Source organism: Molothrus aeneus, chromosome 4 (assembly GCF_037042795.1).
Source record: "Molothrus aeneus isolate 106 chromosome 4, BPBGC_Maene_1.0, whole genome shotgun sequence".
Taxonomy (NCBI): domain Eukaryota; kingdom Metazoa; phylum Chordata; class Aves; order Passeriformes; family Icteridae; genus Molothrus; species Molothrus aeneus.
Window position 1 is genome coordinate 46,078,173 of NC_089649.1, and position 15,257 is coordinate 46,093,429.

General features: G+C 39.7%; 1 protein-coding gene across 1 annotated transcript in view; it reads right to left on the reverse strand.

The window, feature by feature from the left end:
* KIT (KIT proto-oncogene, receptor tyrosine kinase) overlaps positions 1–15,257 on the reverse strand; it is a 56,661-nt gene that overhangs the window by 7,717 nt on the left and 33,687 nt on the right. The window contains exons 8-17 of the mRNA XM_066548426.1: positions 12,123–12,237; positions 10,753–10,946; positions 8,190–8,296; positions 7,971–8,097; positions 7,608–7,712; positions 7,410–7,520; positions 5,603–5,753; positions 3,716–3,804; positions 3,235–3,362; positions 390–512 (exon numbers count right to left, since the gene is read on the reverse strand). Of these exons, the coding sequence (XP_066404523.1) occupies positions 390–512; positions 3,235–3,362; positions 3,716–3,804; positions 5,603–5,753; positions 7,410–7,520; positions 7,608–7,712; positions 7,971–8,097; positions 8,190–8,296; positions 10,753–10,946; positions 12,123–12,237 (1,250 nt within the window). The remainder of the gene's footprint in view (positions 1–389; positions 513–3,234; positions 3,363–3,715; positions 3,805–5,602; positions 5,754–7,409; positions 7,521–7,607; positions 7,713–7,970; positions 8,098–8,189; positions 8,297–10,752; positions 10,947–12,122; positions 12,238–15,257) is intronic.

Sequence of the window (15,257 nt, forward strand, 5' to 3'; positions counted from 1 at the left end):
TTCCAACATTTAGGACTCTGATACTAGAGTATTTCCATGTCAAAACTAGCAATTACTTACAGAGCAGTACCTTTGAGTACATTCATATATAATAAGAAGACTGGACATTATATTGGTGCAGCAAAAACATTTCTTTCACTACAACATGCATTCAGCTATGAGCACATATTTTCCAGTATAACAAGTATAAACTAAGAATTTTGTCAGCACACACATCTATGTCAGAATTTTCCCCGCCTAGCCAACACAGATAGATATAGATATATATATATACACACACCAGAACTGGAAAATCCAGATTTCCATCTAACTAAAAAAGACTTGTACTTGCACAGCAAGACAACAGGAACTTGCTTAACTTAAATGTATTAAGTATCATAAATACTTACATTTCCTTTGACCACGTAATTTGAGTCATTCCTTATATCTCTTGCCAGGCCAAAGTCACAGATTTTTGTAATTCGACCATGAGTTAGAAGAATATTTCTTGCGGCCAGATCCCTATGAATGCACTAAATAATAGACAAACAAACAAAACTAGTTGATAATATCCCTAACAGGCTTGGTTACATGTTTACTTTGCTATGTAACTTACTGTATTATGCATTTTAAGGCAAGCTGTAAATCACAATGAAGTCATGTGCTAATAAGCTTACTCAGATGAGTAAACATTCTGATCTCTTATCTTTACAATAATTACATCAATCCACAGTAATAAGGCTGTTTATGCATTTAGTCTAGAAAATACCGGTTGCAGTTATTGAATTTTGCAGTGTTTCACATTCTCAGCTAAAATTTAATGTACTTTTTTCTGATTTATCAAAATCATCACTGGCTTGTTTCCTAATACAGGACAAAATAGAGGGAAAAATGTGGTTTTTTCCCAAAATATTCCCAATATTCTCTTAAGTAGCTATTGTCATTAATATAAAATTGCTGAAAATCTGAAAATAGGGGAAATTATGGTAACAACTTCAAAGCACACAAACACAGAAACTGAACCCTATAACAGAAATACTCATCTGGAAAAGCTGAATTATTAAGTACCTACAAGAGGTTAAGCAGACTTAAGTATTTTAAAATAGTGGAAATTCTCACATGCCACTATCTTTCAATGGTCATGCATTCAGTGACCTAACCACCTTATATTCCAATTTTTACTTTAGAAGTGGACATGTGTTGGTAACTACACTTCCAGAAGTATGCCTGAGTTTCACAGCATCCTGTGTTCACAGAAAATTGTGGTTTTTTGTATAAAACTGTGGAGCCCATGTGTGTTTGTTAGAGAATGGAGGTGATTCTCTAACTAAATGATTTCTTCTTTCATCTGGAAAGAAGAGTATTAAGCTTCAGCTTTACTGATGGTATTTACCATGCAGGCCACAGCTGTCTAAAATATAACTGAAGACAGTTCAATTTTTCTCTTTTTCTTTGAAATACAGAACTTTGGGAATTTCTAGCCAAAAAATGACCAAAAATATCAAAACTTATGAAAAATAAGCTGAGAAAGTAACCGCAGATTGCACAAGTAACTTAATTTCTCTCTCTTTAGCATGCTTACATGAAGAATGACTTTTAATAGTTCCACTCTTTTGGTAGACTCTTGTTCACCTCTGTATACAATGCATTCTGCACTTTGCATATGTGAAGCTGTCATTCAGTACTGAAGCAGTAAGGCAAAGGAGCTGCCAAGAGTCAGTATGGCTCTGACTTGTTCCTCCACAATCAGTGCAGTTTGCATTGAATAGAGACTTTGTCCAAGGGAGGAAGCTCTGAAAAAGGCACCGAGTGCTTAAGGCAGTTGCCCTCCCAGAACAAGCTCCTATCCTGACTCCTGCACAGCCTTCAGAACTTGTGGAGGAGCAGCTGGGCACTCTGCGTGCTGGTGCTCACGGACCCTCCTGCCTCAAGGATGTGAGGCAACCTGAGGCACCTTATCTACCAGCCCACAGCAGTCTGCATTAACTAATTTAACTGCTGGAGCCCAAAGGGTGTAAGTATACAACAACTGAAGAGACCAGTAACACATTAGTGCACTGCAGTTTAATTCTGTGATATAGGTGTTAACTCAGCACTGCCAAAGTGATACTGCACATTACTTCCCATCCTCAAGGTGAGGTGATGTTACATTCTTTACTGCCTTTGCTATTTGATGCCACTGTGTCTGTAAAAATGGAAGGACTATAAAGAGAAAGTCACCAGGAATGATACAAGGTGGATCCAGAGGCTACTCTTTAGGAAAACAGAATACAAAATGAGTGTGCTAAGCACTGCAAGTCCTCAACAGTGAAGGATGCAGGAGTGTGGTGAATCTGTGTTTCATCTGTAATATGTTTGCATGTCAGGCCTGTTTTGAATGTGTTGATAGAGGAAAAATAAACTAAAGAGAAGCTTATGCTTTGGTTTGGAAGAAGGAGCAGTGGGAGAAAAAAAAACAAGTGCAAAAGCAAGTTTTAACGTGCACTTTCCTCAGAGCAGAATTTGAGATACATTTCCCAATAGTAACACAGGACTCCAGGATTGTCCTCCTTTCCTTGAATTGCCTAAGTTTGGTTTTGCACTTTATTTAAGGTGCATCTGTAGTAGCTACATTAGTTATAATGTTTACATGTTAAATGGCACTTTTTCAATAAAATGCAAGAATAACCACAGGGAGATAGTAATTATGCTGTGCTTAAGACTTCTTTATAAATCCCCTTCTATTATGCAATACCTCTCCTATGAAACCCAGAGGAATGTCTATTATGTTCAGTGTAGACAATGAAGATTTTCTGGGGGTCTCTAAGCTGATCTTATCTTTCCAGAAAACTAAAAATCAAGACATCTCCTGTGAATTAAGCCATGCTTACAAAAAGAGCACACAATGTGATACCTCCCCTGTTTAAGGCAGTATTCTGCATGAGAGAAGCAGCAAGTGCAGTGCTGTTTAAAACTCATGCAAATAGATACCTTTGCACTCATTCTACTACCCTCAGCAGTGGATATACAACAACACTGCTTCAAATTGACCTCTGTTTTAGGGGGTATAAAACATCACTTTTGGCCAATAAGCACTGTACATAACTCCAACACCATGTAAAGCTTCAGGTATGAGAGGGAGCCTATCAGTTTGCAGTGCTTGTTGAAAAGACCATAGAAATATTCAACATTTAAACACACAGATCACATTAAAACACTGAAAGTGACAAAAAAAATCTACTGATTCTGTCCATCTCTGAAAAATTCTTAACTTACATTTTTGGAGGCAAGGAAGCTCATGCCCTTTGCCACCTGGTAAGAAAAACTTAGCAGATCTTCTACATCTAAAGCAAGTTCATCATCTTCCGGCATAGAAAGGGTAACATCCTGATCAGTGTAGGATCCTACACAATGTAAACAACAACAGCTTTTGAGTTAAGCGAGTGTAATCATGTAGAAATCACGCAGAGTTGTTTTGACATTAAACAAAACAGTAATTTTAGTAAGTACCAGTCTAGAATCACATAAATAGCCCATCACCAAAAAGGAAAAATAATCCTGATACTCCATTTAAGTGTGAAGAAATACAGGACACTGTAATTTAGCATATTGTTCTTTTTCAAGCCTTCTCACATCAATTACTGAGTTTTAAGTGTCCCCATTCACAAAAGACAAATATGCTAAAACTGAACAAATCCATGAAGTCTGTCTTCCTGCACTCCTATCAGCAAACAGATTTCCTTGTCACTGAACTCACCAGACTTCACAGGTCGTTTTTTGTCAGCCTTTGGTGGGACTGCATATGACACTCCTGGTTTCATGTCCATGTACTCATTGGCAACATCACTGTAGAGGCAGCAGAACAAAAGAAACATAGTTTAGTGATAAAGATCTCAAAAGCTATCCAAACAAAAAGCCAACATCAGGCCAACCTTCAGAATAATTGATTTACAGATGATCAGTTGACTGGAAATTCGTGGATGTGTGAAAAAAATGAGGAAATGCCTGTACAGAAAGAGAGGTTTGTCGGTACAGTTAATGGCACACCTCAAAGTTTGGAGTTTGGCTCAGGTGAGTAAACAAAACCATTCACATAAATACTGTTTATACAGACTTCATTCTCTTTATATTACCATCCAGATGTTTCACGGGATCTGCTAGTGCTTCCTTTTTCTGCTTAGGCCAACTTCTACCAGACTATTTCAGCAGTTCAATTGGCAATTGAAATGCAGAAGACAAAAGGTAAAAAATGTTAAATTCAGAAACTCCCAAGTTCCATAGGGGATTCATATGTATTTCAAAAGATCAGCCAAGTCTTGGGACCGCCATCTGCTAGATTCTTTTAAGTTTAAATTTTCTTATTGCTATATATAATTCAAATGTACAGATTTTCATTACTATATGGTTTATAGATACAGTTTAGGCACCTTTGGAAATGATGGATGTACTTTGGCATTTTTCACTTCATTACCATTAGAATTCATATACTTCCTTAGCCTGAAACATCTGCTTAGTTTAAGGACAGTAAATGCAACCACAGAGCTAACATGGGAAGGAGCAATGAGATCAGCAATAGCTTTAATTACCACCAGAAACACATCTGACACATTCAGCAGCAGTAAATACTAACACGAGAATCTTGTAAATACTCTGCTGTTAATAACTCAGTTTACAATTTGCCATTTGTAAACTCATTTTACAATAACTCAATATGCTTAAACAGCACAATCCCTTCACTGAACAGAGAGCACACCTCCAATGGCAAATTACAGCCTTATGTTCATCACCCCAGTGGTCTCAACCTCTCTGGGGCATCCCCAGCTACCCATTTATTGCCATGGCACAAACAGCTTCACCAGTACTATGCCTTGCTGGGATAAAGAACTTTTCCAGCTCCTTGGGTCTGCCTGCTTCTTTTGCGACTGCCAACACAAAGTAACGGGCCCACTGGGGCAATAAAAAGACTAAAATTTAGAATGGGCAGATATTTTAATGGCCCGAGGGTTTTGGTAAGCTGTCTCTCACTTTGCAAACGGAAGGAAATCTGCTTGGAAACGCCCTTGGAAAGAACTCTGGGATGGTATATAAAACACAGCAGTTAAAAATATACAGGAGAATTAAGCACAAGAGCAACCTCAGAGCCATGACACAGGTTGTTTCACCACAAAACACAGTGAGCTGTCAGTGGCAGCCTGCTACTGACATTTTAAGACACTGGTTTGATTTTTTAAAAAGTCATTTCTGAAGGCAGGAATTTGGGAGAACTCAGGGTACTAATGGCCTGACACTGGGGAAATTGTCATTCAAAGTGCCAAATAAGCACTACCAAAGTTTAATAGCAATAAACATAAATATGTACAAAAAATTGGAACCAAGGAGGTGCATGAAATAACTGCAGAAAATTTGATAAAGAAGAAAAACAAAGAGCACATACAATCCACTCTGTATATAATGACACTCTGTTGGAATAAACCACCCCCTGAACAAATAGCCTCTTAATTAAATTGTTTTCTTGTGCAGCAGAGAATCTTCAAAGCCTGCTGCATTAAATGTTTCTCCACACCTCTTATCCCTAATAAACTTTGAGTTCTCCTCCTTCCCTATCTTCTAAAAACACAAGTACATTTCAGCAGGTCATACTTACGCTGCAGGCTCTGACTGATGCAAAAGGTTCTCATAAACAGCTGCATCTGCATGTTCTTCATGTTTTGGACAAATAAATGAATCTCGTTTCCGTCTCAGAAAATTCAAAAGATCACCATAACAGCAATATTCTGTAATGACCAGAGTGGGCCCTGTAGATGCATGTAAGGTTTAGAAAGCTGGTGAGTATTGTTTTTAAAGCAGAAAACCTTACATAAAGCTAGCATTCAGTGAAGCACACAGGCTGGACTATTAAAAAAATCACACTGTCTAGCACTGTCTAGACTTGAAAAGTTATAGAAAAGTAACCCAGCATCCTCCCTTTCACAGATGAACAACTATGGTCCAGCTAAGGCTGTGTCCCAATTAATGTTCTGCCCCTCAACAGCATAGCATTGTAAAAAAATTAAACAAATAAGTCTTTTTCTCTTTTTTCATGTGATAATGTTTCTGGCCAGACACATCTGTTTGATTTTGCTCACTTCCTGAAGGAAGTTATTTGTTCCAAACGTTAAGAGTAACTCAAGCTTCAAACATTAATCCTTTTGATTCACTTCTGTTTACAGTAGAGCTTCACACTCCTTCAGTAATGTTTTGGAAATGATGTAGAGTGTTATATTCTGCAGTATAATAGGAAAAATCATTCAAACAGAACAGCCCGCTGCCACAGAAAACTACATTGCACAAGGTCTTAGAATATTAAAATGAAATCAGAAAAGGGAATCAAGTCATCTTCAGCATCGATGTTTATAGATCAAATGTATGTCTTTTGAGTGAATGACTCCAGCTACGGACCTTGAATATGTAATTACACTGCATGCTATTTCATCTCTAAGTTTACTCTGTACCATCATTTTCTAACCTCACTGGCTTATTTCCATTTTTCTGCAGTTAAAAATTACAGCTTTCACAATAGCAAAAGAAGTGTTTGTGGTGTGATTTTCTTACAGACACCACATTTTTTTCCACTAAGAGAGATATGCATTCGGGCCCATGAGTCGGCTTAGTTGGATGCTTGAACAAAACTGTTTCATCCTATTTTTAAATCACTAATTGTGAGAAATGTTTTGCCTTTGTTTAAAACTATGAATTTTTACAAGATTCTTTTATTTGAAAAATGTGTAAGAATCAATGCCATCTTTCATATTAAAATGCATACAAAATAAATATACAAGTTTCTATCACTCTATTGACACTTCAGGAGGTTTTGTAGCTGTAAGTTTTGTAGTTTTATTGTGTAAGAAAACAAACTTATGAAGTTAATACTAAATATAAAACATTGTAGTTGTGCAATGCTTTTTTTGGAAAATTACTTTTCTCAACTTTCTGTTGCTTAGAATTTGTACTTTTAGTGGTGCCTTGACAGATACATTTGCAGTTTAAACAGAAGGCTGGAAGACTAGACAAGACAAGCCTGTTGACTTCACCTTGGATACCAACAAGGAACCACTTCTCATTAATGAGGAACAGTGTGGTGGAGGTGAAAATTTATACCATACATTTTGTTATCTCTCAAGAAGAAAGCACCCAACAGTTCACATGAAAGAGAATAAAAGCAACCTTCCTGTTTAGCTGCAGCTACATCGGTCTTATTACTGTTTTTATGATGAGCCTAAAATCTAGATTCAGTAAATCACAGGTGATAATCGTGATGATCTGCAACCCATCTAAGCATGAAATGTAAGATTTTAAGATGAAATTTATAATTTCTACACTTATAACTGCACCTGGGATTCTTCCTCAAAAAGTTCACCCTCCTGGCAATTAAAAAAGAACAGAAATAATCAATAATCTGCAGATAACCCCACCTCCAATAGTGCAAGCTCCAAGCAGATTCACGATATTAATGTGGTTTCCAAGGTAACTCAGCACTTTGAGCTCTGACATCAAGGCTTCTCTCTCTGTTAAATGGGCACTGGCTGCAAGGCAAAGCGCAGAGCTCAGTACATAACACACCAACCAGATGGGAGAGAGAAAACACGGTGTAATATACTACAGCAACTTACTTTTCAACATCTTTACTGCTACCGTCATAGCAGCATCAGACTTAAATAAACCATAAGCAGTGGCTTCAACAACTTTCCCAAAAGCTCCAGCGCCAAGGGTTTTACCTAATAAAGCAAACAAAATACTCTGTAACAACTTTGAGTACTTCCTCCTGTACGGCTCAACATTTTATTTTATTATATCAAGGAAGCTATTGCAGACATGCCTGCTTGCCTTTTGTCCCAAGGCAAGAATAAGCAATTATCACTATCTGCATTATTGTGCAACAACTTTGTGACAAAACCCTGCTGTGTTTTACCAAGGTCTCATATGAGACCTGAAGGTTCCCCCTTGCAGATGAAGTTAAATAAATCTAAACTAACCAAAACTTAAACGGTTTCTAGGAAATTCCCACTTGTGATCATAAGGAAGTTGTGTTGGATCTATGTAAACATAGTTGTTTCCATTTATTTCTTCAACAACTTTCCACTGAACTTCATACTTGGGTTTCTGGAAAAGAAAGAGAACTGATGTTACTACTGAAGACTCAGCAAATAGATCACACACTTTTTTAATTTGGGCAAAGGGGCTTCTGATTTTACCTGCAAATATATGTACACCAAAATCATGACTATGATGCACATCAGTCCTGCAGCAACTCCAAATGCAGTTAGTAAAGGGGTGAAAAGGGTATGTGTACGGATTTGCTCTGAAAAGAAACAGAAAATTCTCCTAAAAATACTGGACAAGAAAAGCTATATTAAAAAGATGCAGGTGAAAACCTTTCCTTGTCTCTTCTTTTTGAAATACAGTTTGGGGTTTTGACTTTCCCAGATGTGCTCCAGGTTTATCAGCATGTCTTTCCTGAATGAGCTGTGGGAGACGGAGCTGGCACAGAAACCATGCAGTTCGATGCCTTTGGAGTCTCAGATTCATTCATTCAGGAGGTTTGGCACTAAGATCAGTTAATGCAAGGGGTTTGCATGATCTCAATTAAGTTAGGTTAAAGAAAGAAGCTTTTATCTGAATTCCTAATTTCTTCTCCTCCCCTTTGCCCCCCACCTAAGCATGATCACTACAGCACAGTCTTTACAAGGAGAGGTTGTGCCAAGTAGTGAAGAAATACCATTCTACTACAACCCATCTGCCCCAAATCTGGTGAATTTATGTCATGGTTTGACACTGGCACAATGCCAGTGCCCCCATGAAGATACCTTCTCCCTGGTAGCTGCTGTGAGATGTGACCAGGAATAAGCAAAGCAGGCTCTTATTAGGGAAGAAAGAAAACAAAACTTTATTAGCTACTCTACAACTATAGATAAAAGGAACACACACAGGGAAAATGAAAACCGTACAAATACATTTCCTCCTCCCCCCACCAAATTTCCAATACAATGCATCTATTCCTCAAATCACCAACTCTTAGTCCAGCACCACTCTTCAAACAATCAATCCTCAGTTCATCAAGAGGAGAGGAGTCCTTCTTGTACTATGGGCTTCCCCTGGAAACACAGCTGAAGCCTCGTGTGTTTCTGTGTCACTCGTGGCACCGCCCGGAGTACATCTGCCGTCGTGACTTCTTCCTTTTCATGTCCAGTGCTCTCACCACTGAACACGGACCAGAACTGCTTCTAGGGTTGTCTTTTAAGGATGCTCTGTCCCGAACCAAAAAAGGCACAATCTCTCCTTTGGGACACCTGTCCCCCCCATATTTTTTCACCCCCTGGGGCCAAGGGGCATCAACACTGAACCCTCTTGGTTCTGAGGCCATTGCCTCCCCCTAGAATGCAGTCTCTGTGTCACAAGGAACATGGGTCTGTCTATGGCTGTACAAAAAGAGTCCAGCAAAAGCCACTCCATCATCTCTTCCCACTAGGATTCTTCTCTATTCTTCCACTACTTCTCACTCGCCCAGACCTCTCTCACACTTGCACATTTCCTTCCTCATCTTCCACTCTATCCTCTAGGAGAGGTCAATGATCTGTAAAGTTCTCATGCTCCAAAAAGGGGTCAAAAGCTCCTACAAGTGGCCGGCTGCACCCCCCCCTTCTTCTCCGTCCCAGCCGTGCTGCCGGCACAGGCCCATGTTTATCAAGCTTCAAGGTTACAGTCCCAGGCAGCGGCTCTCCCTCTCTCTCTCTCTCTGTGTCTCTCAGGGGGGGCTGCCCGATGGCTCCCGGTGTCTCTCTCTCTTTCTCTCTCTCTCTGTGTCTCTCAGGGGGGGCTGCCCGATGGCTCCCGGTGTCTCTCTCTCTCTCTCTTCCACCCTTCCACCCCCGGGCTCAGGCCTACCTCTCTCGGCCTCATGGCTTTCCCCTCCCCCTGCCCAGCCAGCAGCTGGGCCGGGGGAGAGACCCGAACTCTTTCCCGCCGGAAACCCAAAAGGACCCTCCCAGGGGAGAGCTCTGCTTTTAACCCCGTGTTCTCAGAGGCGTGTCCATGTCCTAAATGGCCAGGTTAAATGCCAATATTAAAGCCTGAATATCCATTGGCCCAAAACACAGCATCCCAAAAAACACATTTCCTGTCAAACCACCACAATTTATTTGTATGTTATATCTGGGTATAATAGAAAAAAAAAAAAGAAGCAGAACATTTGGTTTTGCAAAGAAGAGTACAGCTTTACAAACACATTTCAAATCATCTATGTTCTAGTGGGTTTTTCTTCTCCCCCACAAACCTACAAATACCACTACAAAACTCATAAGCCCTTTTGCAGTACGTTGTTGTTACTTCTTTTATAGCAGCAGGACACTAAGGCTCCAGGCGAGCTGGGGACTGCATTTTTCCTGAGACATTGTAAAAACCTAAAATAAAATGCAATCTTTCTTTGAAAAAAGAAGCGATGGCCTAAATAGTCAAAACAGAAAAACAGGAAAACAGGAAAAAGGGAGAGAGAGGGGGAAAGCCAAGGTAATGCTGTAGGTGGTTTTCCTCTGTGTTGCACAGACAGAAAAAACCACCTACCTACTGCACTGCAGAACAGGTGCCATAAAAAGTACCACAATAGCCACTGAGAAATTAAAGCAAGACTTGGACAGGCAGAACATGCACTGTAGTATGTTATGTCCTCAGCCACAGTACTGTAACCTTCTTACAGCTAAACCACTTAAAATCCTTTTCCAGAAAGAGCCACACACGACCCAGCGGTTCTGTGGCCGTTACCTTTAATAGCAAAGTTGAAGAAAGCAGAGCTCCTGTCCCCGTTGCTGGAGGCCTCACAGCACACGGTGCCGGTGCTCCTGAACATGCTGGCGTTAATGGTGCTTTCAACCAGGATCCGCTCAAATGACGGGGCTGACGAGTTTGTGTAACCAATTTTGACATCCATGGGGGATATTGTCGGTGAATCAAAACACCTGGAGAAACAATACTGATAGTTACCTGCAATGGATTGCTACCTGAGTGCCAGACCAACAGAGAACTGAACAACTCTGGTCCACAAAGAGTTTCAGCTGAAGATCTAAACCCTGAAACAGCCTTCTCACGGTGACTCGTGTCTTGTATGTAGTGCGAGAAATGGATACATACACTTAGCCTGGCCCAACTGGAGACCATGAGGTCTTTGCATTTGCTTTTGGTTAGACATACCTACAGGTCTGTAACTTCTCTATGGGTTTTATACCATTCAACATACATTTTCAATTTCATTATCAAGCAGTTGTGGTCTATTACCCACTTCTGAAAATGTTCCCCAAGAATCATCTTATTACAGCACAAAAGAAGTCCATGATATACATGAACACCATGAAGCTTTTATGTAGTCAGAAAACAGCCAGTTCTTTTCTCTCAAGGTGTTGCTTCTCCTTCATATGTCACATATTTACTACATGAACACACATTTAAAATTTTTAAAAAGGTACTATTTGAAATCATTAAGGAAATAACAATTATTTCAGACATTAAAAAATTACACCAGTGGGAAGGAGACCCATTACTTGCTAGTATGATATAACCATGGGGCAAGTCAAGCAAAACCTTAAAACTTGCTTCACAAATGCTCGCTCACTTCACAGTGAAATTCTACAATCTTCTTATAAACACCTGGTTTTAAAAATATCCAACTTCATTCATAACAACACTGGACTTGTTTACTTGTCATATGTTTCATGTGAACAGAAATCTAATTACATTATGTCTGGAAAAATTACTTCATTACACAGTAAAACAAATTATAACAGCCATATTCAGAAGTGATTCTGTGATTGCCATTCTGTGAAATTGCATATAGAACATGTGTCATCTGGGGCCAAGCTGATAAAAACCATAGCTAGCTTGCAGCAGAAACTTTATCTTTTACTTTTACACAGCAAGTGTTGGTTATTCCTCTTTCAAGGACAGAATACAAAGGAGAAAAATGAAATGTATCCCTGCATTCTCAGAAAATACTGCAAATAATGCAATGCCAAAAAGGATGAAAACCACGATGCAACATTTGAATGCAACCAAGTCATTTCATTTTCTTAATTTGTAGTTAGCAATTGGATGTGTTGCACCTAAAACAACCTTTGGAGACTTTTGTTTACTTAACTTACCTCTGCTCAGTTCCTGGGCAAAAATACCAGTATATGGTAGGGGCTGGGAATCCAGCAGCTACACACTGGAGAACACCATTGCTAAGTATATCCAGAGTGAGAATCTCAGGCTTTGCTGCAATAAAGAAAAGCAATAGTCATCCACTAGGGGAACACAGAATATACACTGTTATTTGCTCTTACACCAGCAACCTGTGTGCCTCGTAATCCATGTGATCACTCAGGTGAGCAAGACCTTCTTATGCTCAAGGCTGTCTGGGTCTGAACTGGTGTCCTGCAAAAATCTAACATCTATGAAAATATTAACTCTTACACTAAATGCTTGGGCTAGACATTAGAAGAATACCTCATCTCCCCTGAGTATTTGATTTGATGAAGGATCCTAAACCACCAAAGCTAAGAGCTTAAACAACCCAAAGACGTGTGTGCTTAGAACAACGGTAAAGTTCCCATTCCTGCACAGTGTGACTTTACCCGTCTGTAAAAAGGACAGTTTCTTCACAGTTAAAAGTGTACTAAATCTGTCAAACCACATCCCTCTTACATCTGCCCTGTGTATTCAATATTACCACTGCATCCAGGAAAGGAAATACAAAGCAAGGCAACCAGTGCAAACCTCCCAACAGAGGACATGCATCCCTCTGAGATACTGAACTGCCCAACTGCCTGATTCCTGAAACACTGCAGGTAGAGGAAGCCAACACTGGGCTGAAGGTATTAGCTTTCCAAATAGAATTTGTGATTGCTCTGGTAGTTTAGAAAGCAATTAATCCAGCCAATGCCTTCTGTCACATCCTGCACAGGAGTTAGTCCTGCAGTTGGTTTAGGAGCCCCTGTTTCAAGTATGGCAGGAAACCAGTGCAGTCAGGTGGACTTCAGAGTCATTAGTCCAGTGTCATAGGCTTCAGCTAAGAGTACCACCAACAAAGCAAGGTTTTTTCTCCTGATGAAACTGAAACCTTACTTCCCTTAACAACCTTAGCTTCCTTGCAAAATCACCCAAACAGAAGTTAATGAAAGAAACTATGAAAGATTACATTGCAATGATTCTGCTCACCTGACAGATACAAGTTAAGAGCTCATTATCAGTTAATATGGCTTTACAGAAATGTAAGATGAACTCCTAATTCTAGGAAGTAGTGAAGCTGTATAGGCTGCAGTGGGAAAACACAGATTTATTTCAGATGATACCCATGCACAAAGACTGCACAGCGTTAGTTTTTAATGAATATTCTACTCTCTGATTAAATTGGAGTCAACAAAGCACACGTATATTCTCAATCACATACCACCTCCTCATGACTCATGTTACAAGAACTGAATGTTCTTTCATTTCTAAATCCACATGTTGTGTTTTATACAAAACACCAAGAACCAAACATTGTTGCAAAATGTTGAGACTGATTTTCAGCATTACTCATTTGGTGAAGAACTTTCTAAAAGCACACAGCATCTCATCCAGCCTCAGTGCTCACAGAACACATGTAATTCACATTTCTGAAGATCCAATCAAAATGGCTGGATTGTGAAATTGTAGTTAGCTAAACTACAACCCATGTGCTATTTGTTTAGGTATATGCTGTGTTTTAGGCAACATTACAGCACAATGTAACTCAAGAAATGAGAGAAATGAGAAGTCAAATATAAGAGGCATCTGTGCATTAAGCCATGGAAAAAGTACTGTGCCAAAGTTGGTCTCCATGTAACATCTGAAGCTGAATGAGGGAAACAAAAATGCCCATACTAGTTAGGCTCTTTCCACTGTAAAAACCTAGCACAATAAAAGCCTGTCTACATGGCCACGAGCCCACATGGACTCACCCTGCAAGAGTGAGATGAGAGGCTCTGCAGCCCAGGCAGAGCAGTCCAGCCCTGCTGCCATGGGAAGCTGAGCTGCAGCAGCCTCTGAGAAGTGCTGACCTAAGAGAAGCTCTGCCTGTCATGTGCCTAGTGAAGCACTTTGATGTGGCAATTAGCACGATCAGCCTCTCCCCACCAGCATTGAGGGCTCCCAAGCCCCTCTGGCTCAGAGATATTAAGGGATGCATTTCACTTGAGGCAGCAAAGAGCCCCTCACACCAGTACCCAAGGGGACTGAGACAGCTGCTACCGCAATCACCACTGGCTGCTCCTTTGCCAGCTCAGGCCATGCATCTCAGCACCTGCAGCCCCTTCTGGCAGCCAGAGCACCTTCCTCAACCACCAGTGTAAGTACTTCAGGGGATGCTGGAGCAAAGATGGACTGGCTTTTGCAAACAGATGCATGCCACGCTGTCACCATGCATGTTCTTTTTAAAAGGGATTTTACTGTGCTAGATTTTATGACTTGCACTGCCTAATTACCCCTCCTGCTATCAGACTCCTAATGACTAGATGCTGCTAACTGTTCTGACTTTAACCCCTTAAATATTTAACATTTTATTATATTGCTCAGCATATATACATACTGCCTTCTGTAATCATGCATTAAATGTCTTAAACTTCTAATTTCACTAAGTTTATTAATTGCTTTTCAATTTCTATTAGTGTTGATTCTGAATATATCAAAGACGACTTATAAGAGGTCACTTCTATTTTAATTCAATGTTCTGTATAATGGAATTCTGCACTTAATTGCTTTCTATTGCCAGTTTCCCTTCCTTCATTGTTAATGAAGTAAATGTCTAAAAAGTAACACTAAATAGATGTTGTCAGTCATCCCAGACAAAAAGAGAACTTTTTCCTGCTGGAGCTACATTTTCTGGATTGTAACAAATCTTTTTACAACATCATGGTGATTCCTCATGGTTCACTGCATAGTCCAATGACAGGAAAACAACTGAGCATGGCTTCATGGGATGTATAATACCATGACCAGTTTTCTCTTTGCAGCAGGAGCTCTAACTGCATAGATATTGTTTTGTTGACTATAATTAAGCTGAGATATTATTTTGCACTAAATTCAGTTAATAGTTGGAAGATCCCCCTGCTAATTGCTAGATACACAATACCTTGCCACTCTGGAGATTTCCACAGTTTCTTAATTGTAATTGAGTACAGTATGCTGCTTGTCAAGCTGTAATTTTCTTTTTGGCTCCTAATTTTAGAGCTGCTTACCTCTATGCATTTATTATGAATTACTACACAATTTTAAAA